At 39.2% G+C, this 25740-nt stretch overlaps 1 protein-coding gene across 1 annotated transcript; it reads left to right on the plus strand.

Moving 5' to 3' along the window:
• Positions 1-1927: 1927 nt before the first annotated feature.
• On the plus strand, positions 1928-24671 carry faf2 (Fas associated factor family member 2). Its single transcript, XM_057850973.1, has 11 exons — positions 1928-2034; positions 2795-2863; positions 6886-7020; positions 7116-7192; positions 7269-7407; positions 9128-9213; positions 9346-9437; positions 9544-9721; positions 13059-13230; positions 17774-17917; positions 18014-24671. Exons 1-11 carry the CDS (start codon positions 1972-1974, stop codon positions 18194-18196), a joined length of 1338 nt encoding a protein of 445 aa, XP_057706956.1. The 5' UTR covers positions 1928-1971; the 3' UTR covers positions 18197-24671.
• Positions 24672-25740: the final 1069 nt, after the last annotated feature.

Consider the following 25740-nt stretch of genomic DNA (forward strand, 5'->3'; position numbering starts at 1 on the left):
ATCCAACACATAGAACAGATATGTCATCTTGAAAGGCAATTTACAATAAAAATACAATCAAGAACAACATGCTGAATACGTGTACAGTATGATAATGTTACATGATGCGTGAACAACGAAATGCGAACGTGGTAGGTATGTTAACGTGACATGGCCATTAAGAGTTATTCAGATAACTGTAGCATAAAGAACATGCTAACAACTTTACCAAACCATCAGTGTCACTCCAAAACACCAAAATAACATGCGAAATAATATTATGTTAATAATTTCACACATTAGTCGCTCCAGAGTATAAGTCGCACCCCCAGCCAAACTATGAAAAAAAAACTGCGACTTATAGTCTGAAAAATACGGTATTTATAAAATAACCAATTGGGCTGGTGATTGTTTTCCAATTAATGTTCTTTAGTAAATCAGTTAATGTGTTTGACAATAATATAATATAAAAAGTAGGGCTGTCAAACGATTACATTTTTTAATCGAGTTAATCACAGCTTAAAAATTATTTAATCGCAATTCAAGCCATCTATAAAATACACTATATTTTTCTGTAAATTATTGTTGGAATGGAAAGATAAGACACAAGACGGAAATATACATTCAACATACTGTACATACAAGTACTGTATTTGTTTATTATAACACTAAATAACAATAAATCAACAAGATGGCATTAACATTCTGTTAAAGCGTTCCATGTGTAGAAAGACTTGTAGTTCTTAAAAGAAAAATGTTAGTACAAGTTATAGAAATGTTATATTAAAACTAGGGCTGTCAAACGATTAAAATTTTTAATCGAGTTAATTACAGCTTAAAAATTAATTAATCGCAATTCAAACCATCTATAAAATATGCCATATTTTTCTGTAAATTATTGTTGGAATGGAAAGATAAGGCACAAGATGGATATATACATTCAACATACGGCACATAAGGACTGTATTTGTTGATGATAACAATAAATCAACAAGATGGCATTAACATTATTAACATTCTGTTAAAGCGATCCATGGATAGAAAGACTCGTAGTTCTTAACAAACAAAATGTTAGTACAAGTTATAGAAATTTTATATTAAAACCCCTCTTAATGTTTTCATTTTAATAAAATTTGTAAAAATTTCAATCAAAAAATAAACTAGTAGCCCGCCATTGTCGATGTCAATAATTACATACACAATGCTCATGGGAGCTGAAGCCTATATAATCAGTCGCACCCAAGCGCCAGCAGAGGGCGGCAAAACTCCATAGACACAACAAGTGAGTGTTTCACTGCACTGTCATTTAAATCTGTCTGAGCGGGCCATCTGCGTTAATTGCGTCAAATATTTTAACGTGATTAATTTTTAATAAATAATTAACACCCGTTAACGCGATAATTTTGACAGCCCTAATTAAAACCCCTCTTAATGTTTTCGTTTTAATAAAATTTGTACAATTTTCAATCAACAAGTAGCTTGCCATTGATGATTTCGATAATCACACAATGCTCATGGTGCTGAAACCTATAAAATCAGTCGCACCCAAGCGCCAGCAGAGGGCGACAAAACACCAAAAAAACAACAAGTAGACATGACACTGTGCTGTCATTTTAATCTGTTTGAGCGGGGCATGTGCGTTAAATGCGTCAAATATTTTAACGTGATTAATAAACAATTAATTACCGCCTGTTAACGCGATAATTTTGACAGCCCTAATAAAAAGCAAAATAATGTTCTTGATTGCGCTTGTTTAAAAAACATATATATATATACATATATATATATATGTTTGCTTTTAAAATCAATGTCGATAATTGGGTTGATATTTTGGTTTTGAATTGGATTTTAAAACAAAACAAACAAATATTGCGCTTGCGTTGTTGTTCGTCACGTCATCCAGGCCGCTAGGTGTCAGAAGCGCGCTCCTTGAACTGGTCGAAACCCCGCTTTGACGTTGCTCAGCCCTTGCTAGGTGATTGGCGAGCTAAGATGGCGGCGCCAGAGGAGCCAGAATTATCGCAGGCTCAGACCGAAAAACTCCTCCAATTTCAGGTAAACGAGGTCTAATACACGACCTCCCCAATCAGTCTGTGGCGTCACACGATGGGATTTCTAGTCAAGCGTGAACTACCGCTGTTTGGCCGAACCGTCAATGTTCGAAGCTGTTTCAGTACAACCAACTTCGATACTGGTTAACTTCAGAGCTAATGTTAGACCGAGAGCTAGCATTAGCTTGCATATCTTATGAGTTAGGAGACTTTAAAGGGGATGGAACTGATTTAAATCGCAGACGATTTATTACGTCTTCATCAGAGCCGCCAACGTTATGCTCGGGTGTTATTAAACATGATTTTTGGTGTGGATTTTCTCGAATCCTTGCTTTGCTGTCACCACATTGCCAACGATGCGTTCATTTTATCACTACACCAAGGTCCGAGCTGTCACTTAAGTTTCTACACGTGTATTTGAAGTCAAATTTAGCGAAATTGTGTTGTGTTGATAAAAGGGGTCCAACACAAACCTTGAATCCACCGTGTACTCTCTCAACTGGAGTCTGGACTACTGCAGTTTCCTTGATGTGTTGTCAGAAAGCTAGCAGCTTGGTCATTAGGGAGTTTCCTCAACCACCCTATGAGTTCCATGGGCTTTCACGAGGTTATTTTTTGAATGTCTTGTTTGTTTACAAATTATTTGTCATGGTAAATTTGAGTTTGTATATTCATTGATAGTACCTGTTACAGGTAACTAGCCCTAGAGTTTTATTTGCACTAATCGGGCCAATACATACATGTTTTTTTTCTGATTTCTGCAGGACCTCACTGGTTTGGAATCTATTGACCAATGTCGACGCACATTAGAGCAGCATAACTGGAATATTGAGGTAAACTGTCAAAAGATTTTGTGTAGGATAACAACACCGACTGAGCAGTTAGAATTTGAGCACACCATAAAATTTTATGTTCTGGGGGTAGATTTGGTGACTTGTGGAGAATACATTTGTACCTGTAGCAGAAAAAACTTGGCTTGGCATCAATGTCTTGGTTATGAGCTTTGGTACAGTTGTTACACAACCCACACTGCAGTATACAGTGATCACTTGCTACTTCGTGCTCTCAGTCCATCGCAGATTTTTTTTCAATTAAAAAAATACGGTACAGCAGGGGTGTCCAAACTTTTTGCAAAGGGGGGCAGATTTGGTGTGGTAAAAATGTGGGGGGCTGACCTTTGCTGATATCCTTTACCTAGAACAATATATTTAAGCAAATTTTAGCAAGCCATTCTGTGTGTCACATTTGCTTTATTATTTTTTTTTAATTAATAATTTCAACAATCTCGCAACTACCCTTTGTGGCCTTCTCTTTCGGCTCTCTGGCTCTTGCGAAATACTGCTGCTGTAAAATTGAACTAGCTTCAAGTTGCTTAAATTTCTCACTACGTATCGTCCCTGTAATCTTGTCGTACATGTCAGCGTGTCTTGTTTGGTAATATCGCCTCACATTGAACTCTTTAAAAACAGCGACTGTCTCTTTGCAAATGAGGCAGACAGATTTGTGAAGAATTTTAGTGAAGAAATAGTCCAATTTCCACCTATCCTTGAAGCGTCGGCCGTCCCAGTCAACTTTTTTTTGGTTGGTTGTCGCCATTTTAGAAAATTGGGAGTAAAGGGACACACGGAATAATGTTGCTTAGAGTGCTGCTGCCTTTTAGTGGGTAAATGAGGAGCAGCATTTAGTGTGTAAGCTACTTCATATGCTGGTAGTAGTACTGCTGACCAATTAAGTCTGTGTGCGGGCCAGACGTTATTGACTTTATGACAGAGGCTGGGGGCCGGATGAAATTTGACCACGGGCCACATTTGGCCTCCGGGCCGGACTTTGGGCATGTCTGCAGTACAGTATCAAAAATGTTAAGATATATGCATGTTTACATGTACGAATCGTTGTTGTCTTTTATATATTTCTTATTTATATCATAATTATTACATTTGCAGCTAGAGGCGTGTGAAATTTCCGATTCTTAGATTATTCGCGATTCGGCCGTGGAAGATTCGAGAACGATTCACAAACATCCAAATTCCGATTATAAAATTATACCAGGTAAAGCGGAAATAAAACACAGTCAGCGCGGTCTTCAGGATGCAATGAGGAACGGACCGAGAGCAAATATCATGTTCAACTCATGCCGCTAGATAAAAAAAAAAAAAAAAAAAACAGTAATACCTGACTGCGGCCGTCAGCCGCTACAAACAACGCCCAGTTGCTAGTTGCTACAAACATACGGCAACATACGGCTATGGTAGATATCACATATATCTAGACCTAGATGCGAAATGACAGACTTTCCCGCTCTAGTAAACAGGCGCCATCTTAAAGCAGTAGACTTCTCTTGAAGGCTCTGTTGTAGCCAGTGTTGTTAATCTTACTGAAAAAAAGTAATTAATTATAGTTACAAATTACTTCTCCCAAAAAGTAATTGCGTTAGTAACTCAATTACCTGAATGTAAGAGTAATTAGTTACTTGGCAAAGTCATTGGTGATAATTACTTTTTTTTTTCCCACAAAAAAAAACATTGGCCACACGATGGGAAGTTTTTTGTGAAGGTTTTAGGTACAATTGGCCCGAGCCCAATTCTTTACCCTAATTTACCCTTTACCCTGAATCAACTGTTAAAAGTTGTTAAAATTGCTCCCATTATTGCATTAGTTCCCTTCTCTCTACTTTCGACATATGAAAGTTTTAAAACGGTTTCATCATTTAAAGATAGATTCAAGTCAAGATTTTGCCAATTTAGAAGTATTTTAGATTAGAAGTTACTTAGGTTCGCTAGGAAGGTTCTCTACAACAGAGCCCTCCTAAAAAGTCTACTGCTTTAAGATGGCGGCTGTCTACTAACTCATTTAGTGCCATGTCTGTCATTTTGCATCTAGTTATATCTATGTACAGTACATGAGATATCTACCATGTCTACCATATCTACCATAACATGCGGGCGTAGTTTGTAGGCTATCGGCTACAACATGTATTATTGGAGCTACCTAGCATCGCGTTTGCTCGGCGTCACAACTTTCTTGCCTCCTCCCTACTCCTGCTCTGCTCTGTCGTCTCGGTGAGTCCGTCTCCCTCAGACTTTTCGACCAATATAGTAACGCATAGTATCGCATGCCTTTCCGTCCTCAGTAACGGTAACGGCGTTGCCAAGATGAGAAAAGTAATTAATTAGATTACTCACTACTGAAAAAAAATAACGCCGTTAGTAACGCCTTTATATTGTAACGCCGTTATTAACAACACTGGTTGTAGCGAACCTAATTACTTTTTAATCTAAAAAGAAAAAAAACAACAACCCCAAATCGGCAAAATCTTGACTTGAATCTATCTTTAAATGATGAAACAGTTTTAAAACTTTCACGTCGAAAGTAGACAGAAGTGAAATTATGGAATAACAGGAGCAATTTTAACAACTTCACCGGTTGATGCACAACATTAAAGTAATTGTAGTTTAAAGCTACCGATACAGAATGGGGACTTGAGTATTTTATTTACTGTTTTTAACGGTTAACTTGATACTGAAATAGTAGTTCGTTTAGCCTGAAAGGATTTTTGAACAATTTTGGAACTAGTGTACAAAAAATTAAAAGCGGGGGAGGGGGTTGTGGTGTATCAATAATCGATTTATAATAGAATCGGAGCCTCTGAATCGTAATCGAATCGTTAGGTGCCCAAAGATTCCCACCTTTAGTTGCAGCACTTAAAAACCATTTAAATGGGGAGAAAATTGCCAAAACATGTCTTATATGTATCCCTTTCCAATGCCGTTAAATCTAAATGAATACATTGGACAATGTGTGTTTTTTTATAATTATATTTTGGAGAGAAAAGTGACAAAACATGTCTTATATGTATCCCTTTCCAATGTAATTAAATCTAAATGAATACATTGAACACTTTTTTAAATGTAAATAAGCTCTGCCGATACTTCTCTTCTTTTCGATTTTCGAAGGGGGTGGCGGTCCCCATTAACCGCGGAACACAAGGGATCACCGTATTGCTGTAGCCTCACATTTATTGTTCATTTTACTCATAATCAGATCAAATTAATACTCGTAAAATTCATATTTTTTTGTCAAATTTATATTCATCAAGTGAAAAGGGGTAATTGTGTGTCTGAACATAATTAAAATTCACTGAATCGTAGGGTCATTTCTATTCTTACAACATATAGAAAGACAGTCTAAATTTCCTATATAACTTCACTCATTATATCATGCAAATCTGTATACTTTATAAAATTTATATTTGTCTATATTGCACTTCACTCCTTATTTGATGTTTTTTATGAATGAGATTTAAAAACAAAAAAAACAACAACAATTAGTGTTCCACCGATACCATTTTTTGGCTCCCAATACCCGTCTGTGTGGTTTTGGTCAAAGCTGATACTGTACCGATACAAAGGTTTATGAAAACATATTTTTTTTCCCCTTTTAATACTAAATTACAGCATACTTGAATATAAAACAATTGCCACAGTCAGTGTAATTTTACCACATTATTACATTAGCTTAGCTCGTGCTAACCACTTAGGCTAGCAGAAGACAAGTTTGCTCCCCAACCTTTTCCCAATTTTACCGCCTAACAAAGCTAACTGATGCTCATTTCTGTCAATGTTCATAAAACTTAAAATCATGGATGGTATTACATTACAGTAACACTTATTGTCCACCATTTAAAGGAGAGGGCATATGATTATAGGACGGACTCTTTTTGTGGGTGTGTTCGCTATCTGCTGAACTATATTTAGGACGCATTTGTCTCAAAGTAGTCCCTCAAAGCGTAGTCATCATTTCAGGTTTTGATTTGTCCCTTCAGGAGTTGTGATTGATTTTCTTGTTTGCCTTTCAGGCTGCAGTACAAGACAGGCTCAACGAGCAGGAAGGAGTGCCCAGTGTTTTTAACCCTCCACCACCTAGACCATTACAGGTCAACACAGCAGACCACAGAGTATATAGTTATATTGTCTCCAGGCCACAACCTAGGGTAGGTCTGCTGCCTTGCATTGGAAAATTGACTTTTTAACTGCTTGCTTTGACTTGTAGTGTTAGTCCACACATTCCTTTGGCTTTATATTTCAGGGCTTGCTAGGATGGAGTTATTACTTGATAATGCTACCTTTCAGATTTACATATTACACACTTCTGGACATATTCAGGTGAGTAGACTGACAGATTCAAACATCAAACTGTGGAAAGATAATTCTACAGATGGGCATAATTTTTTTCTTCCAGGTTTGCACTGCGATTCGTGAGGCCGGACCCCCGTGGTCGTGTTACAGACCCAGTTGGGGATGTTGTTTCCTTTATTCATAGTTTTGAGGAGCAGTACGGGCGCTCACATCCTGTTTTTTACCAGGGAACGTACAGCCAGGTGAGTTCAGATGGAGGTCAGGTTCGGAAAGTTACCGTATTGCCCCGAATATAAGATGGCCCTGATTATAAGACGACCCCTTTTTCAAGACTCAAGTTTGAAAAAAGAATTTTTGAACACCAAATTAATTTTTATACAGAAAATAATTACAGTATATCTGAAACAAATGATTATAACAACACATCTGAGAAAAAAAAGCATGTTATTTTGCCTCATTCAGATCTTAAGATCTGAACATTTAAATATGTAAACTAAAGTGCAATCACATTCGTAAATGAATGGCTTCTGGTTTTTTGAAATGTAAATAAACCAATCTATTGTGATAAAACAACAAAATTGCAATAACTGCATTAACCAAGTCTAACTGTAGCTGTAGTCTTGAAACAAATCTGAATTAGGAAAAACATTGCAATAAAATAATGCAAACTGGTTAAACTTGAGAGTAGCTGAGATCTGTCATGACAGAACATCGCTTCAATGATATCTGGCGCCATCTAGCGTCATGAATGGGTATAACGTCTAGACCGCGAATATAAGACGACCCCCACTTTTTCAGTCTCAATTCAATGCAAAAAAAACAGCGTCTTATATTCGGGCCAATATGGTAATTGCAAGCCAAGTATAGAAGACGAACATTTAGATTTAAAAAAAATAAAATAAAAAACTCATTGATGGCAATAGATGTACAATCCAGTTTGGGAGGGGCTGGCAGCAAATGATCGCCTCCAAACCGTGCCAGTCAAAATTGATTGGACGTCTGTCCGTGTCAGAGGTGGTTAGTAACGTGTTACATGTTACCGTTACATTTACTTGAATAACTTTTGTAGAAAAATATACTCCTAAGCGTAGTAGCTTTACCAAGCCATACTTTTTACTTGATTATATTTGGGAAGAAAAAACGCTACTCTTACTCCGTTACATTTGCCTGCGCAAGAGTCGTTACATTTTTCTTCTTTATTCTACATAATAGATTTCTATTATTTTTTGCCAGCAATGCCAAAAGTAGCGCTACCAATTTCACCAATATGACGTCGTAACAATATTCACATTACTCCATTATATCAATCAGACACAAGCTTGCCGTTCTATGACCATGCCAGCCTGTTCAGTCACATGGCGTCTTTAAAGCAGCGTTAAAAAATGATGCATTTGACATACAGCGCTGCTCTCAACATGACTCAGAAGCGAGGATTTTAACCTCTCTCCCAGTTTTTCGGCACCGATTGACCACGGAAAACCGGACATATGATCCTTTTAATTTCATAATAGTAACGTTATAGATTGCACACGTTGACGCAACTGTACTGCCCTTCTATTCAAGCTAGAAACTATTTTCTCCACTAGAGGTCACTCATGCTCTTTGGTTGGTTTATTGGTCATGGTTTATTGTACTGTATCGTTATAACAACATTTCATATAGATAGCCATTTGCTGAGGAAAAAAATACCATTGTTTAGAAAGAAAAAAAAACTAACAAAAATGTAAGTAGTTACTCACAATGTGACTCATGACTTGAGTATTCTTTTCACAAAATACTTTTTTACTTGTACTTGAGTACATTTTTTGGATGACTACTGTTACTTGGAGTAATATTATTTTGAATTAACGCTACTCTTCTATAAGTAAAATCTTTGGATACTCTACCCACCTCTGGTCCCTGTCAATGGCAGCCAATGAGGTAATATCTTACTACCGGTATGTTTTTCATTCTTGTTGACAGGCATTAAATGATGCCAAACGGGAGCTCCGCTACCTCTTAGTCTACCTTCATGGAGACGATCATCAAGACACTGATGAGTTTTGTCGGTATGTTTATTCCATTTGATTTTCATTTTCATTCAACTTTCTTTAAAAGAGCTTGATGTCCCACTAGGTTTAAAAAAGCACAGGGGGAAACACTGAGTTAAATTTGTACTGTATGCATGTCACTTTCTGTAGCTCCACATTGTGTACAGAAGAGATAGTAACCTTCGTCAACACCCGAATGCTGTTCTGGGCCTGCTCGACAAGCAAGCCTGAGGGCTACAGAGGTAGGCAAGATATTCATCAATTGGGCACAAAAGCAAGCGTACATATGTTAGAAAAAATGACAGAGACCAAAGATTTTTGTTCATGGAGGTTTTTTGTCCCCGTCAGTGTCTCAAGCATTGCGGGAGAACACGTATCCATTCCTGGCCATGATCATGTTGAAGGACCGCAAGATGACGGTCGTCGGTCGCCTCGAGGGTCTCATCCAGCCTGAGGACTTTGTCAATCAGCTCACATTCATCATGGAGGCCAACCAAACATATCTGATGTCCGAGCGCCTTGAACGGTATTCCAAATAAGCTTTATTCTCACAGAGGAAAGATTGGGGTTCCAACACATGCTTCTGTTTGAATCAGACTGCATGCAACAACGTCTGTACTTAATGCACGAATGACTGGAAAAAGTATTAAAAAAGAAAACGTAAATCAAATTTTTGGGGGAATTGTGTAGCTGTACCGATACTGATATCCGGAGCCCTGATAATGTACAAAAATGCTGGAATCGGTATTGGCAATTTCGTACAAATAACATGCCAAAGCCATACAATACAGTGGGGAGAACAAGTATTTGATACACTGCCGATTTTGCTGGTTTTCCCACTTGCAAGCCATGTAGAGGTCTGTAATTTGTATCATAAGTTCTCTTCAACTGTGAGGGACGGAATCTAATACAAAAATCCAGAAAATCACATTGTATATTTTTTAAATAATAAATGTGTATTTAACTGCATGAAAAAAGTATTTGATACATTACCAACTAGTAAATATTTCGTCTCTCAGTTCTTTTTTAAGAACCCCTCCTGTTCTCCACTCATTACCGGAAGTAACTGCACCTGTTTGAACTTGATACCTGTATAAAAGACACCTATTCACATGCTCAAACAAACAAACTCCAACCTCTCCACAATGGCCAAGACCAAAGAGCTGTGTAAGGACATCAGGGATAAAATAATAGACCTGCACAAGGCTGGGATGGGCTACAGGAAAATAAGCAAGCAGCTTGGTGAGAAGGTAACAGCTGTTGGAGCGATTATTAGAAAATGGAAGAAGTTCAAGTTGACGGTCAATCTGCCTCGTTCTGGGGCTCCATGCAAGATCTCACCGCGTGGGGCATCACTGATCATGAGGAAGGTGAGGGTTCAGCCCAGAACTACATGGCAGGACCTGGTCAATGACCTGAAGAGAGCTGGAACCACAGTCTCGAAGAAAACCATCGGAAACACATTACGCCGTCATGGATTAAAATCCTACAGCGCACGCAAGGTCCCGCTGCTGAAGCCAGTGCATGTCCAGACACGTCTGAAGTTTGCCTCTGACCATCTGGATGATCCAGAGGAGCAATGGGAGAAGGTCATGTGGTCGGATGAGACCAAAATGGAACTTTTTGGTCTAAACTCGGCTCGTCGTGTTTGGAGGAAAAAGAAGGATGAGTACAACCCCAAGAACACCATCCCAACCGTGAAACATGGAGGAGGAAACATCATTTTTTGGGGCTGCTTCTCTGCGAAGGGTACAGGACGACTGCACCGTATTGAGGGAAGGATGGATGGGGCTATTTATCGCCAGATCTTGGCTGACAACCTCCTTCCTTCAGTGAGAGCCCTGAAGATGGGTCGTGGCTGGGTCTTCCAACGATCCAAAGCACACAGTCAAGGCAACTAAAAAGTGGCTCCGTAAGAAGGTCCTGGAGTGGCCTAGCCAGTCACCAGATCTGAACCCGATAGAAAATCTATGGAGGGAGCTGAAAGTCCGTGTTGCCTAGCAGCAGCCCCGAAACCTGAAGGCTCTGGAGAAGATCTGCATGGAGGAGTGGGCCAAAATCCCTGCTGCAGTGTGTGCAAACCTTGTCAAGGACTACAGGAAACGTTTGTATCTGTAATAGCAAACAAAGGTTTCTGCACCAAATATTAAGTTCGATTTTTGTGATGTATCAAATACTTATTTCATGCAATTAAATGCAAATTTATTTTTTAAAAATCATACAGCGTGATTTTCTGTGTTTTTTTTTTTGTATTAGATTCCGTCCCTCACAGTTGAAGAGAATTTACGATACAAATTACAGACCTCTACATGCTTTGCAAGTGGGAAAACCAGCAAAATCGGCAGTGTATCAAATACTTGTTCTCCCCACTGTACGTACGCTTCAAGATTTCATTTTCAGCCACCTTAAAACCACAGAAGTAGATGACAAAGATGACTTCTGTTGACATATAGCGATTGGCTGCCAATGGGTGCAGTTTGTGACTTAACTGGTAGTAACCACACCGAGTAAAACAATTTGGTACCTTATTTCAGTGCCTTTTCAGTTACCATTTGCTTATTTTGTTCTAAACATGTCAGACAGCGATCCTAGTCTATCTAATAGTAAAAGTAAGACGATCAAGTGAGGCAAGACAATGAGTTACACTTACGGAGGAGGAGGATGACCGCGGCCTTTCATCTCATTAAATGCTAAAAGAAAAAGCTAATTTGTGTTTTTTCTTTTCAAATGATGTATCGGTATCCATGGGTACTACACAACTGTGTATCGGAATCATATTGAAACAATATCAGAGATTAAGAAAACATATGTTAATGTAATAATGAAATGGAAAACAACAGGCTAAATTGGCATTCAGTGCCATTGACAATGATAGACGTCCAATTACATGGCTCGTTTAATCATTCTGCAGTGAATTTGAATTTCTCTATAGTAGGTGTCCAATTCACTTGAACTGGGAGGGTTGGTTCATACGCTAGCAGCCTTCCCAGTTGTAATGGATTGGATGTCTAGTGCAGTCACCGGCAACCATAGGGTTAATGTAACCCTAATTAATTAATTGTGTTCCCAGTACAAATCACTATCAAATCTATTAAAGCAGCACTAGGTAACTTTTCAACTTTTATAAAATATTTTCCTAAAATTTGTGATATGTACACTGACAGCTAGTTGAACGACACCTCTTTTATATTCAGGAGGGTGGCAGGAGCCCTACCACACACACACAAAAAAAATACAAATATGCTGACTGCTTTACGGCAGTCGATGCAAACGCTTTCGCACGAATTCTTTAAAGATGGCAGAGCAACAAAAGAGTTTTGTCTGAGGAGGGGGAAAAAAAGGGAAGCTACCGAAAATAAAAGGATACTGAAGAATAAACATTGGCCTGGCTTTCAATTGCTGACGCTGATGAGTTCGGGTGAGATGGGGGAGTTAGCAACACGGTTGTTAACCGTCATATGCTATTGTTTAGCCACAACTGGCTTCATTACCTTATTACTATTCATCCTTCACACAGCCGCTGGACACAGAAATGTCTTTCAATCCATCTGTAGGTGACCGGGAGATCATGATTTTACGACACTGTGAGGGTGTACGCTGATCCTCATGGGAAACGCAGTCTTCCGTAAGGCAAAACAGTATCTATTTTGTCCACCGGCGTTGCTAAAATTGACTAAAACTAAAAAGTTACCTATTGTTGCTTTAAAGTCTTTAGTAAGTATACTTAGCAACTCTGGCCCCTTTCACAGCTGTCGTTATTGGAAAAAAAAAAAAAAACATAAATCGCAGGCCCAACCCAGAAAAAGGAGCACGGTTTATAGTACAGAAAGTACAGTACTTCAATTTGAACTAAATGTTTACAGGGAGGAGAGAAGCCAGACTCAAGTGCTCAGACAGCAGCAAGACGAGGCGTACCAGGCATCCCTCCGAGCCGACCAGGAAAAGGACCGAAAGAAACGGGAGGAGGAGGAGCAACGCAGGCAAGAAGAGGAGAAGGTCCGGCAGTGCGCGCTCGCTGAGGAGAGAAGACGACGGGTGAGCGAGGCAGGCAACACAAATGAACAAATAGGCTTGTAATTAGGGGTGTGACAATATATTAAAATGGTGATGACGCGATAATTTGTCTCCAATAACGTTGTCGATATGCTCCTACCAAGAATCATTGTTTTAAAAAGGTGTCACTCTTTGGGGGGGGGAAGAAGGAAACTAATAGGTTTCTACCAAAATCTTTCACTAGATGTGTCTGCTTTAGCTCATTGGATACCATTGACGGCGCTGTCCAATCCATTTTGACTGGGAGGGTCACATATAGATTGGATGTCAAGCGTTGTCAATGCCACTGAAACAGAGCATTCACAGCCAGTCTTCCTGGTTTGGGGGGCATTTATAGGTCACTTTATGTTCATATTAGGGCATTTTCACAGGTCACTTCCATTTGATTTTGAGTCACTTTGTATTTATTTGGGGACATTCCCGGGTCATTTCCTGTTCAGTAACCCAAAATCAAAAGGAAGTGATCCGTAAATGCCCTAAAATCAACATGAAGTGATCTGTAAATGCCCCAAAATCAACAGGAAGTGACCAAAAATCAATATATTTGATATTGTAGAGCTTGTTGGAATTGGTCCCTCCGGCCAAGCCGCACGGAAACGGCGACAGCCGAACGAAGTGCCGCTCCGCCGATGTCAACCGGGAGGGCCGACATTCCTCGTGTTCACCTCTTACGTTAACCCTTTGTACTGACTCCATGTTCCAAAAGTTTGAAGAAGACTCACCGAAAGCAGGTTGACAATTTATTGGTCGACAATGGTCAAAAAACAAGGCAAAAACAGACGACGGAGGAACAGTTCCTCCGTCGCTGCTCGGAAACATGGAAAACGTTTCCGAGCAGCGAATCTGTTTGTTATCTCAGTGTCCAGTGTTTTTTGAAGGCTGCGCTGGAGTGGGCCGGGCCGAAGGTGTGGCTGAGTGTTGTTTTGGGATCATCCCTCTGTGGCCGGTTTTGGGCGGTTAGGTTCGTGTGTGGATGGGACGTGGTTGCCACAGCGACCGACCCTGGTTTTGACGTCCCAAGCGCCCGCTATCAACTTGTTATCCGGGCTGGGTGAGGCGCTACTTGTTTTAGGAAGGAGCGCCCTGCTCTTTGTCCTTGCAGTGGCCGGGAGAACTGATTGCAAGAGTTGGTGCGTCAATCTTGCTCGTGACGCACACGTTCGGCTTCTATGATAAGATCGCGTTGTGTATCTATTCTGCTTCTTTCCATTAAAATATAGTGTGCTATTTATTTAGGTGTTTTAGAGTAGTACAAACAATCCTACAGTACATGTGAGAAATGATGCTATTCCCTGATCGATTGTATTACGTGTGTTAGAGTAATGCAAACAGTTAGACAGTGCCTACGAGAAACGGTGCCATGTTTTCCATTTCGCCCTCATGAGCCCCGATAAGGTGATTCACTTTACTGTGTCCAAGGGCATGGAGTGAAGTCTGCCTAAACTATAGTTAGATGAATGTGTTAGACTAATGCAAACAATCATATGGTGTGTGCGAGAACGGTACCTATTCCCTTCAAGCTGAAACAATCACTCGAATAATTTGAGTAACTCGATTTTAAAAATTGATAGGCATTTTCTATGCCTCAAGGAATCGTTTAATTTTGCCAGCTCTTAGCATGACGTTTTGCTGGGACTACTTTTAATGCGGCACAACGCGCTGATGTCACATACGTAGGAAGAAGCAATAACACCTGACTACAGCCGTTACAAACTACGCTAATGTTACTACAAACAAAGCCCATATGACGCTACAGTGGTAGCGTCTGGTGCGTCTCACAGATATCACATGTGTATAGAACTAGTTGTGAAACGACACTTGGCGGCGTTAGCACATGTATATAGAATTAGATGTGAAATGAGACTCGCCGACGTTAGTAAACAGCCGCCATCTTAAAGCAGTAGACTTCTCAGCGCTAATAAATAAGATTAACGTTACTGTACCTTGCTAACGTAACGTTGGCCCTAGGTTTCTATTAATTATGACTACTGTCGATGTGTGGCTAATGTGTCTTACATACAGGCTCTATTAATCTGTAAAAACACAGCACCCTAGAGTGATAAGGGTGTAAAATAAAAAGATAATAAAGCTAACTGTCACTTTTAGCTCAGTAGTCATTGCTGGATAAAACACCAAGTTAAAGTGCCTGTGACACGAAAAAGCATGTTTATTTCATAATACACGCGGTATTTTATGCTCCTGAATGATATGGACCGCTTGGATGTGTGTGGAAGCGATCGCTATATTTATTTAAAGTTTTTTGAATCCCGCGCCAGGAAAATGAGTGACTTCCGGCTTCGGTCTTGCATTGAGGAGGGGGGCACTGTGACGTGTACGGTAGAAGACGTCCTCTTCACTATATAGCGTACTGTTGTGTATGGGGACGAAGGATTCAGCTGATTTTGCGGATTAATATGTTTATTTTTCGCATCACGCCAGCCAAACGGCTGCAGAAAAATCATTCTGTATGAGGGAGAGGCGTATGCGCCTTTTTGGAGTTTCAAAAGGTTCCCATTCACCGTGGATATTTACTGTGGGACCATTGGACTTACGAGGAAGTGAGTAAACATCTTGTTTTGTATTATGTCAAATACGAATACAGCGATTACAAAGTAAACACTACAAACTTCCTTTAAATGAAGGACTACTTACGTTTGATCATTGATAGGCATGTAAAAAGCTGTCCTAATGCTCATTAGCAGCAGCACGTTAGCGGCACAATAACTCCAGCCACCCTCCTCCGGGGAACGAACTGTAAATTGCTCTCCGCCGGGCGGTTTGCCGATCCGCGACGACAATAGACAACCGGGTCGTCATGTCAAATAATCCAGGATAGTTATGTGTGATTTTCCGCTTTGAAGACTTTGAAACATCACTCGGTTCGGGTTAGCATGTTGGCTAGCTGTCACGCCTTCTGGTTTGTTTACATTCTCCGAAGCCGGGGAAGGGAAATGACATGTTCGATTTAGGTGTCATAAAATATAGTTCGGGAGGTGCGACAGTAAAAGTGAAGTCGACAGTTTTGACCATTATGGAGTCATTTTGCCATGTCGTCCTGGATAAATGCATTTTTATTATTTCATATTCCATTCAGCACAAGACTGGTATTTGTCATGACCATGCCATTTATTTGGCAATTGGGGAAAATACTTGGATAAAAAGAATATCCTGTAAAAATATTGAAGTAAAGAGACAGAAACAATGACATTTTGCCGCTCTCTTCGTCGCGTTTTCCTCATTGTGAACAGTTCCCCCTCGATGGGCTGACTGGTCCTTCTCAAGCCATTTATATAGCTATTGGGGAAAAATACTTGGATAAAAAGAATATCCTGTAAAAATATTGAAGTAAAGAGACAGAAACAATGACATTTTGCCGCTCTCTTCGTCGCGTTTTCCTCGTTGTGAATAGTTCCCCTTCGACGGGCTGACTGGTCCTTCTCAAGCCATTTATATTGCTATTGGGGAAAAATACTTGGATAAAAAGAATATCCTGTAAAAATATTGGAGTAGAGACTGAAACAATGACATTTTGCGGCTTTCTTCGTCGCGTTTTCCTCGTTCTGAATAATTCCCCCTCAATGGGCTGAATAGTAAAATCGATGAGCCCAGTCTACCGCTGACGTCATCCACCTGTTGGGGACGCTAAAGCCCTATAATGGTAGGCGTGGCTAACCGGCAGATTAAAAGGCTAATTTCTCGTCATCTGTGCTTTGCTAAATTGTTGTATATAGTCGAATCGTCTCAAAATATGATTCTAATTCACATAATAATGCCGTTTAAGACTTTTTTTCTCGTGTCGTATGCTCTTTAAAGTAGCACTGGTGCCTAATGTGCTCCAATATAGCAGGTATCATACATATATTTTGAACACTGCAAAAACTCATAATCCTACCAGAGTCTACCTACCTTACAATTTAGACTAACCTTAACCTTAAAACTTAACTATAACTTAAAAATAGCTTGACACTAATTAAAATTCAATTAAAACAAATAGGGGAAACACCTAACTTTTAAGTGATGTGTGTTATCAAGCATAATGACATTTTTAGGTAAGAAATAAGATTTTTTTTTTTTTTTTTTTTAATAAGATCTTGAGTTTTTTTGAACGAAAGCAGTGAATTTGTTGTTTTATTTTTCTAGACACATCCGAGATGCAATTGTTGGCTGTTTTCAACAATGTACATCTAAAATGAAGACATTGATTGTCTAAAAATGGTTCAATATTAGGTGAATTGTCTTGTTTTCTCATGTATATTTATGATTGCTCTTTACCTAAAAAAAAGTTTTATCCGATTGCTCGATTATTCGATGGAATTTTCTGTAGAATACTCGATTACTTAAATTTTCAATAGCTGCATTATTGTAGAATGATTTCCTGACCCATGTATCGGTAGTAATTGTATCAGCCTATCGCGAGATAATTGTTATTGTGAGCCGTGTATCGTATCGTGATGTACCCAAAGGTCCCCACTCCTACTTATAGTGTGCTGTTTTTTTTTTTCCCTTCTTCTTTCCCCGGCACCAGACGCTGGAAGAGGAAAAGGAGAGAAAATCCGAGTGTCTTCCGCCAGAGCCGCTTGTGGATGATCCGGAAAGTGTCAAAATAGTTTTCAAGCTGCCCAATGACACGCGCGTAGAACGACGATTCCTCTTCGGGCAGTCTCTTACAGTAAGTCCACACTTCAAAAAAAAAAAGTCTAAGCTGGTTACCATGAATATAAAATTCTGTTTTGTTTTTTTTGTTTGTTTTTTTTACCCCTAATAGGTAATCTACGATTTCCTGTTCTCGTTGAAAGAAAGCCCGGAGAAGTTTCAAATCGTCACCAATTTCCCCCGCCGGGTACTGCCCTGCCTTCCAAGCGATGAGCAGCCCTACCCTCCCACGTTGAAAGAAGCCGGACTGAGCCGCTCTGAGGTCCTTTTTGTTCAGGATCTTACGGACGATTAAAAAAACGAGCAAAAACAAAACAGAGACCTCATGCCTCCAATGCTCATTCATACCTGCCCACCCTTTCTCCTTTTTTTTATTTAATGGCCACTATGGGATCATTAAGTTAAAATGTCGGATAAGGTCACGTTCCCCTGAAGTGGCCATTGCCCACCTGTGTTCACAGGGTTCCCAATAGCCTGGAAAGTCTTGAATTTTCTTCTTTGAGCCCTTTTCATTCGCAGGTCTCAACTTGTGTATCAGCTGCCTGTTTGTTGTCTTTAGCCACGACTGTAGTCGTCTTGCAACAAGTAGCTGAGTCTCGTGACACATGACCAAAATGACCATAGAGCATCTATTAATCACTCGGATACAAAGGATTTTTTTTTTCCTTGGCTTTGTTGTAATATTTCGACTTGTTTGGCAGATTGGACTCCCCACCCCCCCACCCAAATGAGGACTCAGATGAAGATTTTTTTTTTTTTTCAAGGTTTAAACTATGGGAACCCTGTTCTGTATGACATAAACAAGTTAGGTGTTCATAAACCTGGAATCCCTTCCTGACTTATCTGTGTCATCTGGTGACCAGATGCATGTTGACAGTGCAAAGCAGGCTGAAGTTCAGTTTCACGAGAGGCCACATTTTTTTTTCCTTCCATGTGGCATGCTCTCATAGTCTGCTGTCACTCAATTGTTTTGCTTGTTAACATTCAAAAAAGCTCTTGTAAAGGTGTAATTTCCCCAAATATAAATTAAAAAAGAACAATTTAAATGTGGGTTTATTGAACATTATTGCACTGTAAAAAAAAAATGAACTAATAATTTGAATTAGAAATAACTCATATTTTTTAAGTTTTAAGTATTCCTAACTCATGTCTATCTATTAATGTCAACTTGATTAAATGAGACGAATGAAGTTGCTTGATCAAGTTTGTGGGCCGTACTTAATTTTCTGAGCGAAATGATAGGTTGTGTGAACTTAGCCATAGCCTCATTCCCAATGCCTTTCAGCGGGCAAGTGACTTTTTTTGGTAAACGGCAACAAAAAAACAGCCTCAAAATGGACGCCAGGTTTTAATTATTACTTCACCTAATGAGGTTAATAAGGACCAGAACCCTGTGAAAAACTGCAAATTAGCGGGGGAGGTATATACATATATACAGTGGGGCAAATAAGTATTTAGTCAACCACTAATTGTGCAAGTTCTCCCACTTGAAAATATTAGAGAGGCATGTAATTGTCAACATGGGTAAACCTCAACCATGAGAGAATGTGGGAAAAAAAACAGGAAATCACAGTTTGATTTTTAAAGAATTTATTTGCAAATCATGGTGGAAAATAAGAAGTCAATACCAAAGGTTCATCTCAATACTTTGTTATGTACCCTTTGTTGGCAATAACAGAGGCCAAACGTTTTCTGTAACTCTTCACAAGCTTTTCACACACTATTGCTGGTATTTTGGCCCATTCCTCCATGCAGATCTCCTCTAGGGCAGTGATGTTTTGGGGCTGTCGTTGGGCAACACCTACTTTCAACTCCCTCCACAGATTTTCTATGGTTTTGAGATCTGGAGACTGGCCAGGCCACTCCAGGACATTGAAATGCTTCTCACAAAGCCACTCCTTTTTGCCCTAGCTGTGTGTTTGGGATCATTGTCATGCTGAAAGACCCAGCCACGTCTCATCTTCAATGCCCTCGCTGATGGACGATTTTCACTCAAAATCTCCTGATATATGGCCCCATTTATGCTTTCCTTTACACAGATCAGTACTTTGGGTCCCTTTGCAGAAACACAGCCCCAAAGCATGATTTTTCCACCCCCATGCTTCACAGTGGGTATGGTGTTCTTCGGATTCAATTGAGTATTCTTTCTCCTCCAAACACGAGAACCTGTGTTTCTACCAAAAAGTTCTATTTTGGTTTCATCTGACGATACCACATTCTCCCAGTCCTCTTCTGGATCATCCAAATGCTCTTTATCTTACCGCAGACGGGCCTGAACGAGTACTTTATTTAGCAGGGCAACACGCAGGGCCGGAGTGGAACTCATTTTCGGCCCTGGAATTTCATGCCTCAGACCGGCCCACTCATTTAAAATTATGTCATTATGCATAGACGTGTTAAGTTCAGTGTTCTCTAAAGCTGTGTACTGTAATTCTGTGTATTCCAATTCAGTGCAGGTAATGGTTGTTTAACAAGGTGGCTTTATTTTAATAAGTGCAACACAACATATTTTGAACAAATTTAAAAATGGATTTAAAAAAAAAACTATATTAAATGATACATTTGGAAAATAAATTAGGCCTGTCAAACGATTAAAATTTTTGATCGAGTTAATTACAGCTTGAAAATTAATCGTAATTAATCGCAATTCAAACCATCTATAAAATATGCCATAGTTTTCTGTAAATTATTGTTGGTATGGAAAGATAAGACACAAGATGGATATATACATTCAACATAAGGTACATAAGGACTGTATTTGTTTATTATAACAATAAATCAACAAGATGGCATTAACATTATTAACATTCTGTTAAAGCGATCCATGGATAGAAAGACTTGTAGTTCTTAAAAGATAAATGTTAGTACAAGTTATAGAAATTTTATATTAAAACCCCTCTTAATGTTTTCGTTTTATTAAAATTTGTAAAATTTTCAATCAAAAAATAAACTAGTAGCCCGCCATTGTTGATGTCAATAATTACTTACACAATGCTCATGGGTGCTGAAGCCTATAAAATCAGTCGCACCCAAGCGCCAGCGGAGGGCGGCAAAACTCCATAAAACACAATTAACAAGTGGGCATGTCATTGTACTGTCATTTAAATCTGTCTGAGCAGGGCATGTGCGTTAATTGCGTCAAATATTTTAACGTGATTCATTAAAAAAATTAATTACCGCCCGTTAACGCATTAATTTTGACAGCCCTAAAATAAATGAATAAATAAGACCTTTTCTGCAACATCAAATATTAAGAAAATGAGTGTTTACAGATAAAACAAACATAGCAACATAACAATATGAAAAATAAAGAATACGTATTGCACATTGTAACAACTTCTAATGATACTATTATCCATTTTCCATTTCCACTTTAAAAACGCCACGTAATTGAATATATTCATTCTAATGTTCACTCGCTGAACGACATGGCAATCCTACCTTCCAGCTCTGCACCTGTGGTGTGTTCATTATGGCTAATGCTTGCTGCTACATATCCCTTGTGAGGTGCTACAAGAAGCCAAAGTTTCCACAATTACATATTGTCGTATCACACGGTGCAAGTTGCATTTTATTCGCCATCCGGCCTTACCACTTTCGTTGTAATCCTCTGTAGTTTGAGGCCGCAAGGTCGTTGCATGAAAAAAATTAGCTATTTTCGCGCATTTTGCCGATTCTTTCACGAGTGCTTTTCTCTTTTTAATTCTTAATTTTCAGCGCCACCCTTGCTCTTTTTATCCATCCGAGCACCGAGATAGCAGCTAATTTGGCTCAATACAGACTACAATTAGGGGGCGGAGCTGCATGCTGTATTTTTCGTCTGCACACGTGAGGATGAGTCTGGGAAAAAAAATAATAGTTTTTTTTTTTTTTAAGACTGCCCACAGGGACAGCGGTAACAGAATGTAAGTTATACTCAGTGACACTGTCATAAATAAATACCAAACAAAAAATGATAACAGTGTAATTTTTTTTTTTTTTTTTTTTTAATAAAACCCGGACCGGCCCATCTGGCCAGCCGGCCCTTCTGGAATCGTCCAGAAGCTCCCGATTAGTCACTCCGGGCCTGGCAACACGTATGGCAGTGCAGGATTTGAGTCCCTGGCAGCGCATTGTGTTACTGATAGTAGCCTATGTTACTGTGGTCCCAGCTCTCTGTAGGTCATTCACTAGGTCCCCCCGTGTGGTTCTGGGATTTTTGCTCACCGTTCTTGTTGTCATTTTGACGCCACGGGGTGAGATCTTGCATGGAGCCTGAGATCGAGGGAGATTATCAGTGGTCTTGTATGTCTTCTATTTTCTAATAAGTGCTCCCACAGTTGATTTCGTTACACCAAGCGTTTTATCTGTTGCAGATTCAGTCTTCCCACCCTGGTGCAGGTCGACAATTTTGTCTCTGGTGTCCTTCGACAGCTCTTTGGTCTTGGCCATAGTGGAGTGTGACTGACTGAGGTTGTGGACAGGTATCTTTTAAAACAGGTGCCATTAATACAGGTAATGAGTGGAGCGTCGTTAGACCTAGTTAGAAGTTAGACCTCTTTGACAGCCAGAAATCTTGCTTGTTTGTAGGTGACCAAATACTTATTTTCCACTCTAATTTGGAAATAAATTCTTTAAAAGTCAAACAATGTGATTTTCTGTTTTTTTTTTTCCACATTCTGTGTCTCATGGTTGAGGTTTACCCATGTTGACAATTACAGGCCTCTAATCTTTTCAAGTAGGAGAACTTGCACAATTGGTGGTTGACTAAATACTTATTTGCCCCACTATATATATATTTTTTTGTGTTCAATGTATTTATTCAGATTTAACATTGGAAAGAGATACATGTAAGACATGGTTTTTCACTAGTTTTCCTTAAGTATCAGAAAAAATGTATATATTCTAATGTTTTTTTAAACACTTCAAATGAAATGTTTCAAACATATAACTGTCCCACCGAATTATTTTTAAACAAGAATAAAGTAATAGGAAAACGCTTGGCTTTTTTAAATGCTTCATTGCGTCCGCTCAAGCGAGTGAGTTGCCACAGCAACAGTTTAACAAGTTAAACGATAATTGACGCATGCGGCGCATTCGAAGTTCGTGACTGGCAGGATCACAAACAAACATCGGTCCATCACTGTTAAATAAGCTACTCCATTGCACGTGCACTACCTGACGAACAAAGAGCAGGGAGAGGGAGGGGGCAAGAGTGAGACTACGCGATCGGCTTGGGACAGCTCATCAATTTTTTTTTTAATTGGAAAAAAAGTGATGGACTGAAGGCGTGAAGTTTGAAGCGCGAAGTAGCGAGGGATCACTGTACAGTGGTACTTCTACGTACAAACGTCTACGTACGGAATTTTCAGACTAAGACTCCACAACGGGGAAATATTGCCTCTTGTTCAGAAATTTCAGGATACGAAAGCCAAAAATACAGTATGGCTGGCAGCTCCCAGAGTTTACTGAACGTAACATACTTATAGCTGCTCTGCCACTAGAGGTGGGTAGAGTAGCCCAAAATTATACTGAAGTAAGAGTAGCATTTCTTCAAAATAAACTACTATTGTAAATATAATATAAATTATATATTTATATAATAACACAAATTTATGTCATCCAAAAAATCTACATAAGTACAAGTTAAAAAAGTACTGGAATATGAATGAGGTGAATGATGAATAGCCAATAAATAAAATGAAAGTTGTGAGAAAATGCTTATTTTTGTTTGATTTTTTCTATCTCTCAGCACAAACTTAAATATGAAATGTTGTTATAATGATACTGTACAATAACCCATTGCATAACCATGTTGTCAAAAAAAAAAAAAAAAATTCAGGCGAGGATTAAAAAAAATAAATAAATAAACAAACCATAATTCATCCAAAGAGCATGACGGACCTCTAGTGAAGAAAATAATTCCTAGTTTGAGTAGTGAAACGTTTTTTAATAGTGTTTTTGTGTCGTGTCTTTTGTAGTGCAGTGTTTTGTAAAAAAAAAAAAAATGTGAAAACCGCGAATGCCGCAAAAAGCGGGGGTATACAGTAAAATTTTATTCGCTGTATTCCCTCGTTTTTTTTAGGTTTTTAGTCTAATCGTGAAAACCGCGGAAAGCGGGGAACCTGCTTCGCAGTGTTCGCGCTTTTCATAAAAATGCGAAAAAGCGAAAATCGGGGGAATACAGTGAAAAAAAAATGTTTTCCCTCGTTTTTCACAGTGTTTGCGTTTTTCATAATACAGAATATTTGTCAAATGATAATGATCATTTAGTTGTTTGCAAATGTAATGAGTGTTGTGTAGGCCAAAGTAGCGGAGTAAAACTAGCGTTTTCTAAGTAAAAAAAGTATAGCTTAAGTAAAACTACACTGAGAAGTACATCTTTCTCAAAAAGTTATTCAAGTAAATGTAACAGAGTACATGGAACGCGTTACTACCAGTCTTGTGGCGTTAGAATATAACGGCGTTATTTTCGTCAGTAGTGAGTAATCTAATTAATTAATCTTCTCATTTTGGCAAGGCTGTTACCGTTACTAAGGCCGGAAAGGAGTGCGTTACTATGCGTTACTGTGTTGGTTGACTGACGCGAGAAAAGTCTGAGAAAGACGGACTCACGGAGACAAGAGAGCAGAGCAGGAGTGTGGAGGAGGCAAGGGAGTGTGACGCCGTTGCAAACGCGAAGCTACTATGCTCCAATAGCACCTGACTGTAGCACAGTACTTCTCAAATAGTGGGGCGTGCCCCCCCAGAGGGGCCCAGAGCGATGCCAGGGGTGGCGCATGTGACCTCGGGGAAGATGCTCTTTTTTTTTTTTTTTTTTTTTGCCGTACTAGAATTAAGTGTACTTGCACATCCACTCAGCTGGTGGCAGTGGCGCTCTCATTTTCAAAGTGCACGCAGTATTTTTGAAGTAAGCAAGAAGACACAGGAGAGAGATATGAAGAGCTGTGCGCCGTTTTCGAAAGCAGTTTTCCGGCCAGTGTAGGTTCCCTACACCTGTCTGTCTCACGCAGTGACCCACTGTCTTCTCCGGTTCTCACGTGTCCGCCCGAGAAGTGCTATTTTTGGCTTGGGATCGTCACGACGACCGCCCTCACCTACGGTTCTCCCTCGGCCGCCGAGAATGCTCTTTTTTCGGGCCGTTTGCCTTTTGGCTTTGACATTTAATACAGTGGTAGATGAGGAAAGACCACTGTTATACTGTGTCTAAAAATGATTATAGCGGTCAGCCGGAAGCCAAATCAATTAAGACGCCACTTAAAGACATTAGACCTCAATCTCGTTGATAAGTCGCTTGGTTGTTTTTCAGCGAAAACGTGCCGAATATTGCCAACAATCGTCCTGCTTTGTCAGTGTTAAACAAGTAAAGCAGTGAGCACTGTTAGCATGCTCAGTGCAAAATAACCACACACCATTGCAAAAGAGGTGATACTGTGAGCAGCGAAAATAAAAACTGTCCTTCTGTCCAAAGACACTTTTATTTTTTTTATTTTTTTTCTATTCAGTTTTGTTTTTTCGGTAATTTTTTTTTGGCATATTGTCCTCATGAGTTAATGTTTCTAATCAATATGAATGTTATTATTTACTGCTTTTATTTTTCAGTATCAAATGGTCAAAAATGTACCTTGAGTGTATTTTTACAGTTTGGATGTGACTTTTTTTTTTAATTCAGGCAAATTGATGCGCGTTACGTCTTTTCTGTTTCAAACAAAACAATGTTAATAAAATTATACTTTATAAGTTGATCTGTTATTTTCTCTAATAGGAAAAAAGGACACAATGTGAGGCAGAGGCGTACTTGTAATAGTAATATTATAGACAAATGATACTATTTACAGTGGTGGCAGAGTTTGGGGGGGG

The sequence above is a fragment of the Corythoichthys intestinalis genome, chromosome 11, assembly GCF_030265065.1.
Source record: "Corythoichthys intestinalis isolate RoL2023-P3 chromosome 11, ASM3026506v1, whole genome shotgun sequence".
Lineage (NCBI taxonomy): Eukaryota > Metazoa > Chordata > Actinopteri > Syngnathiformes > Syngnathidae > Corythoichthys > Corythoichthys intestinalis.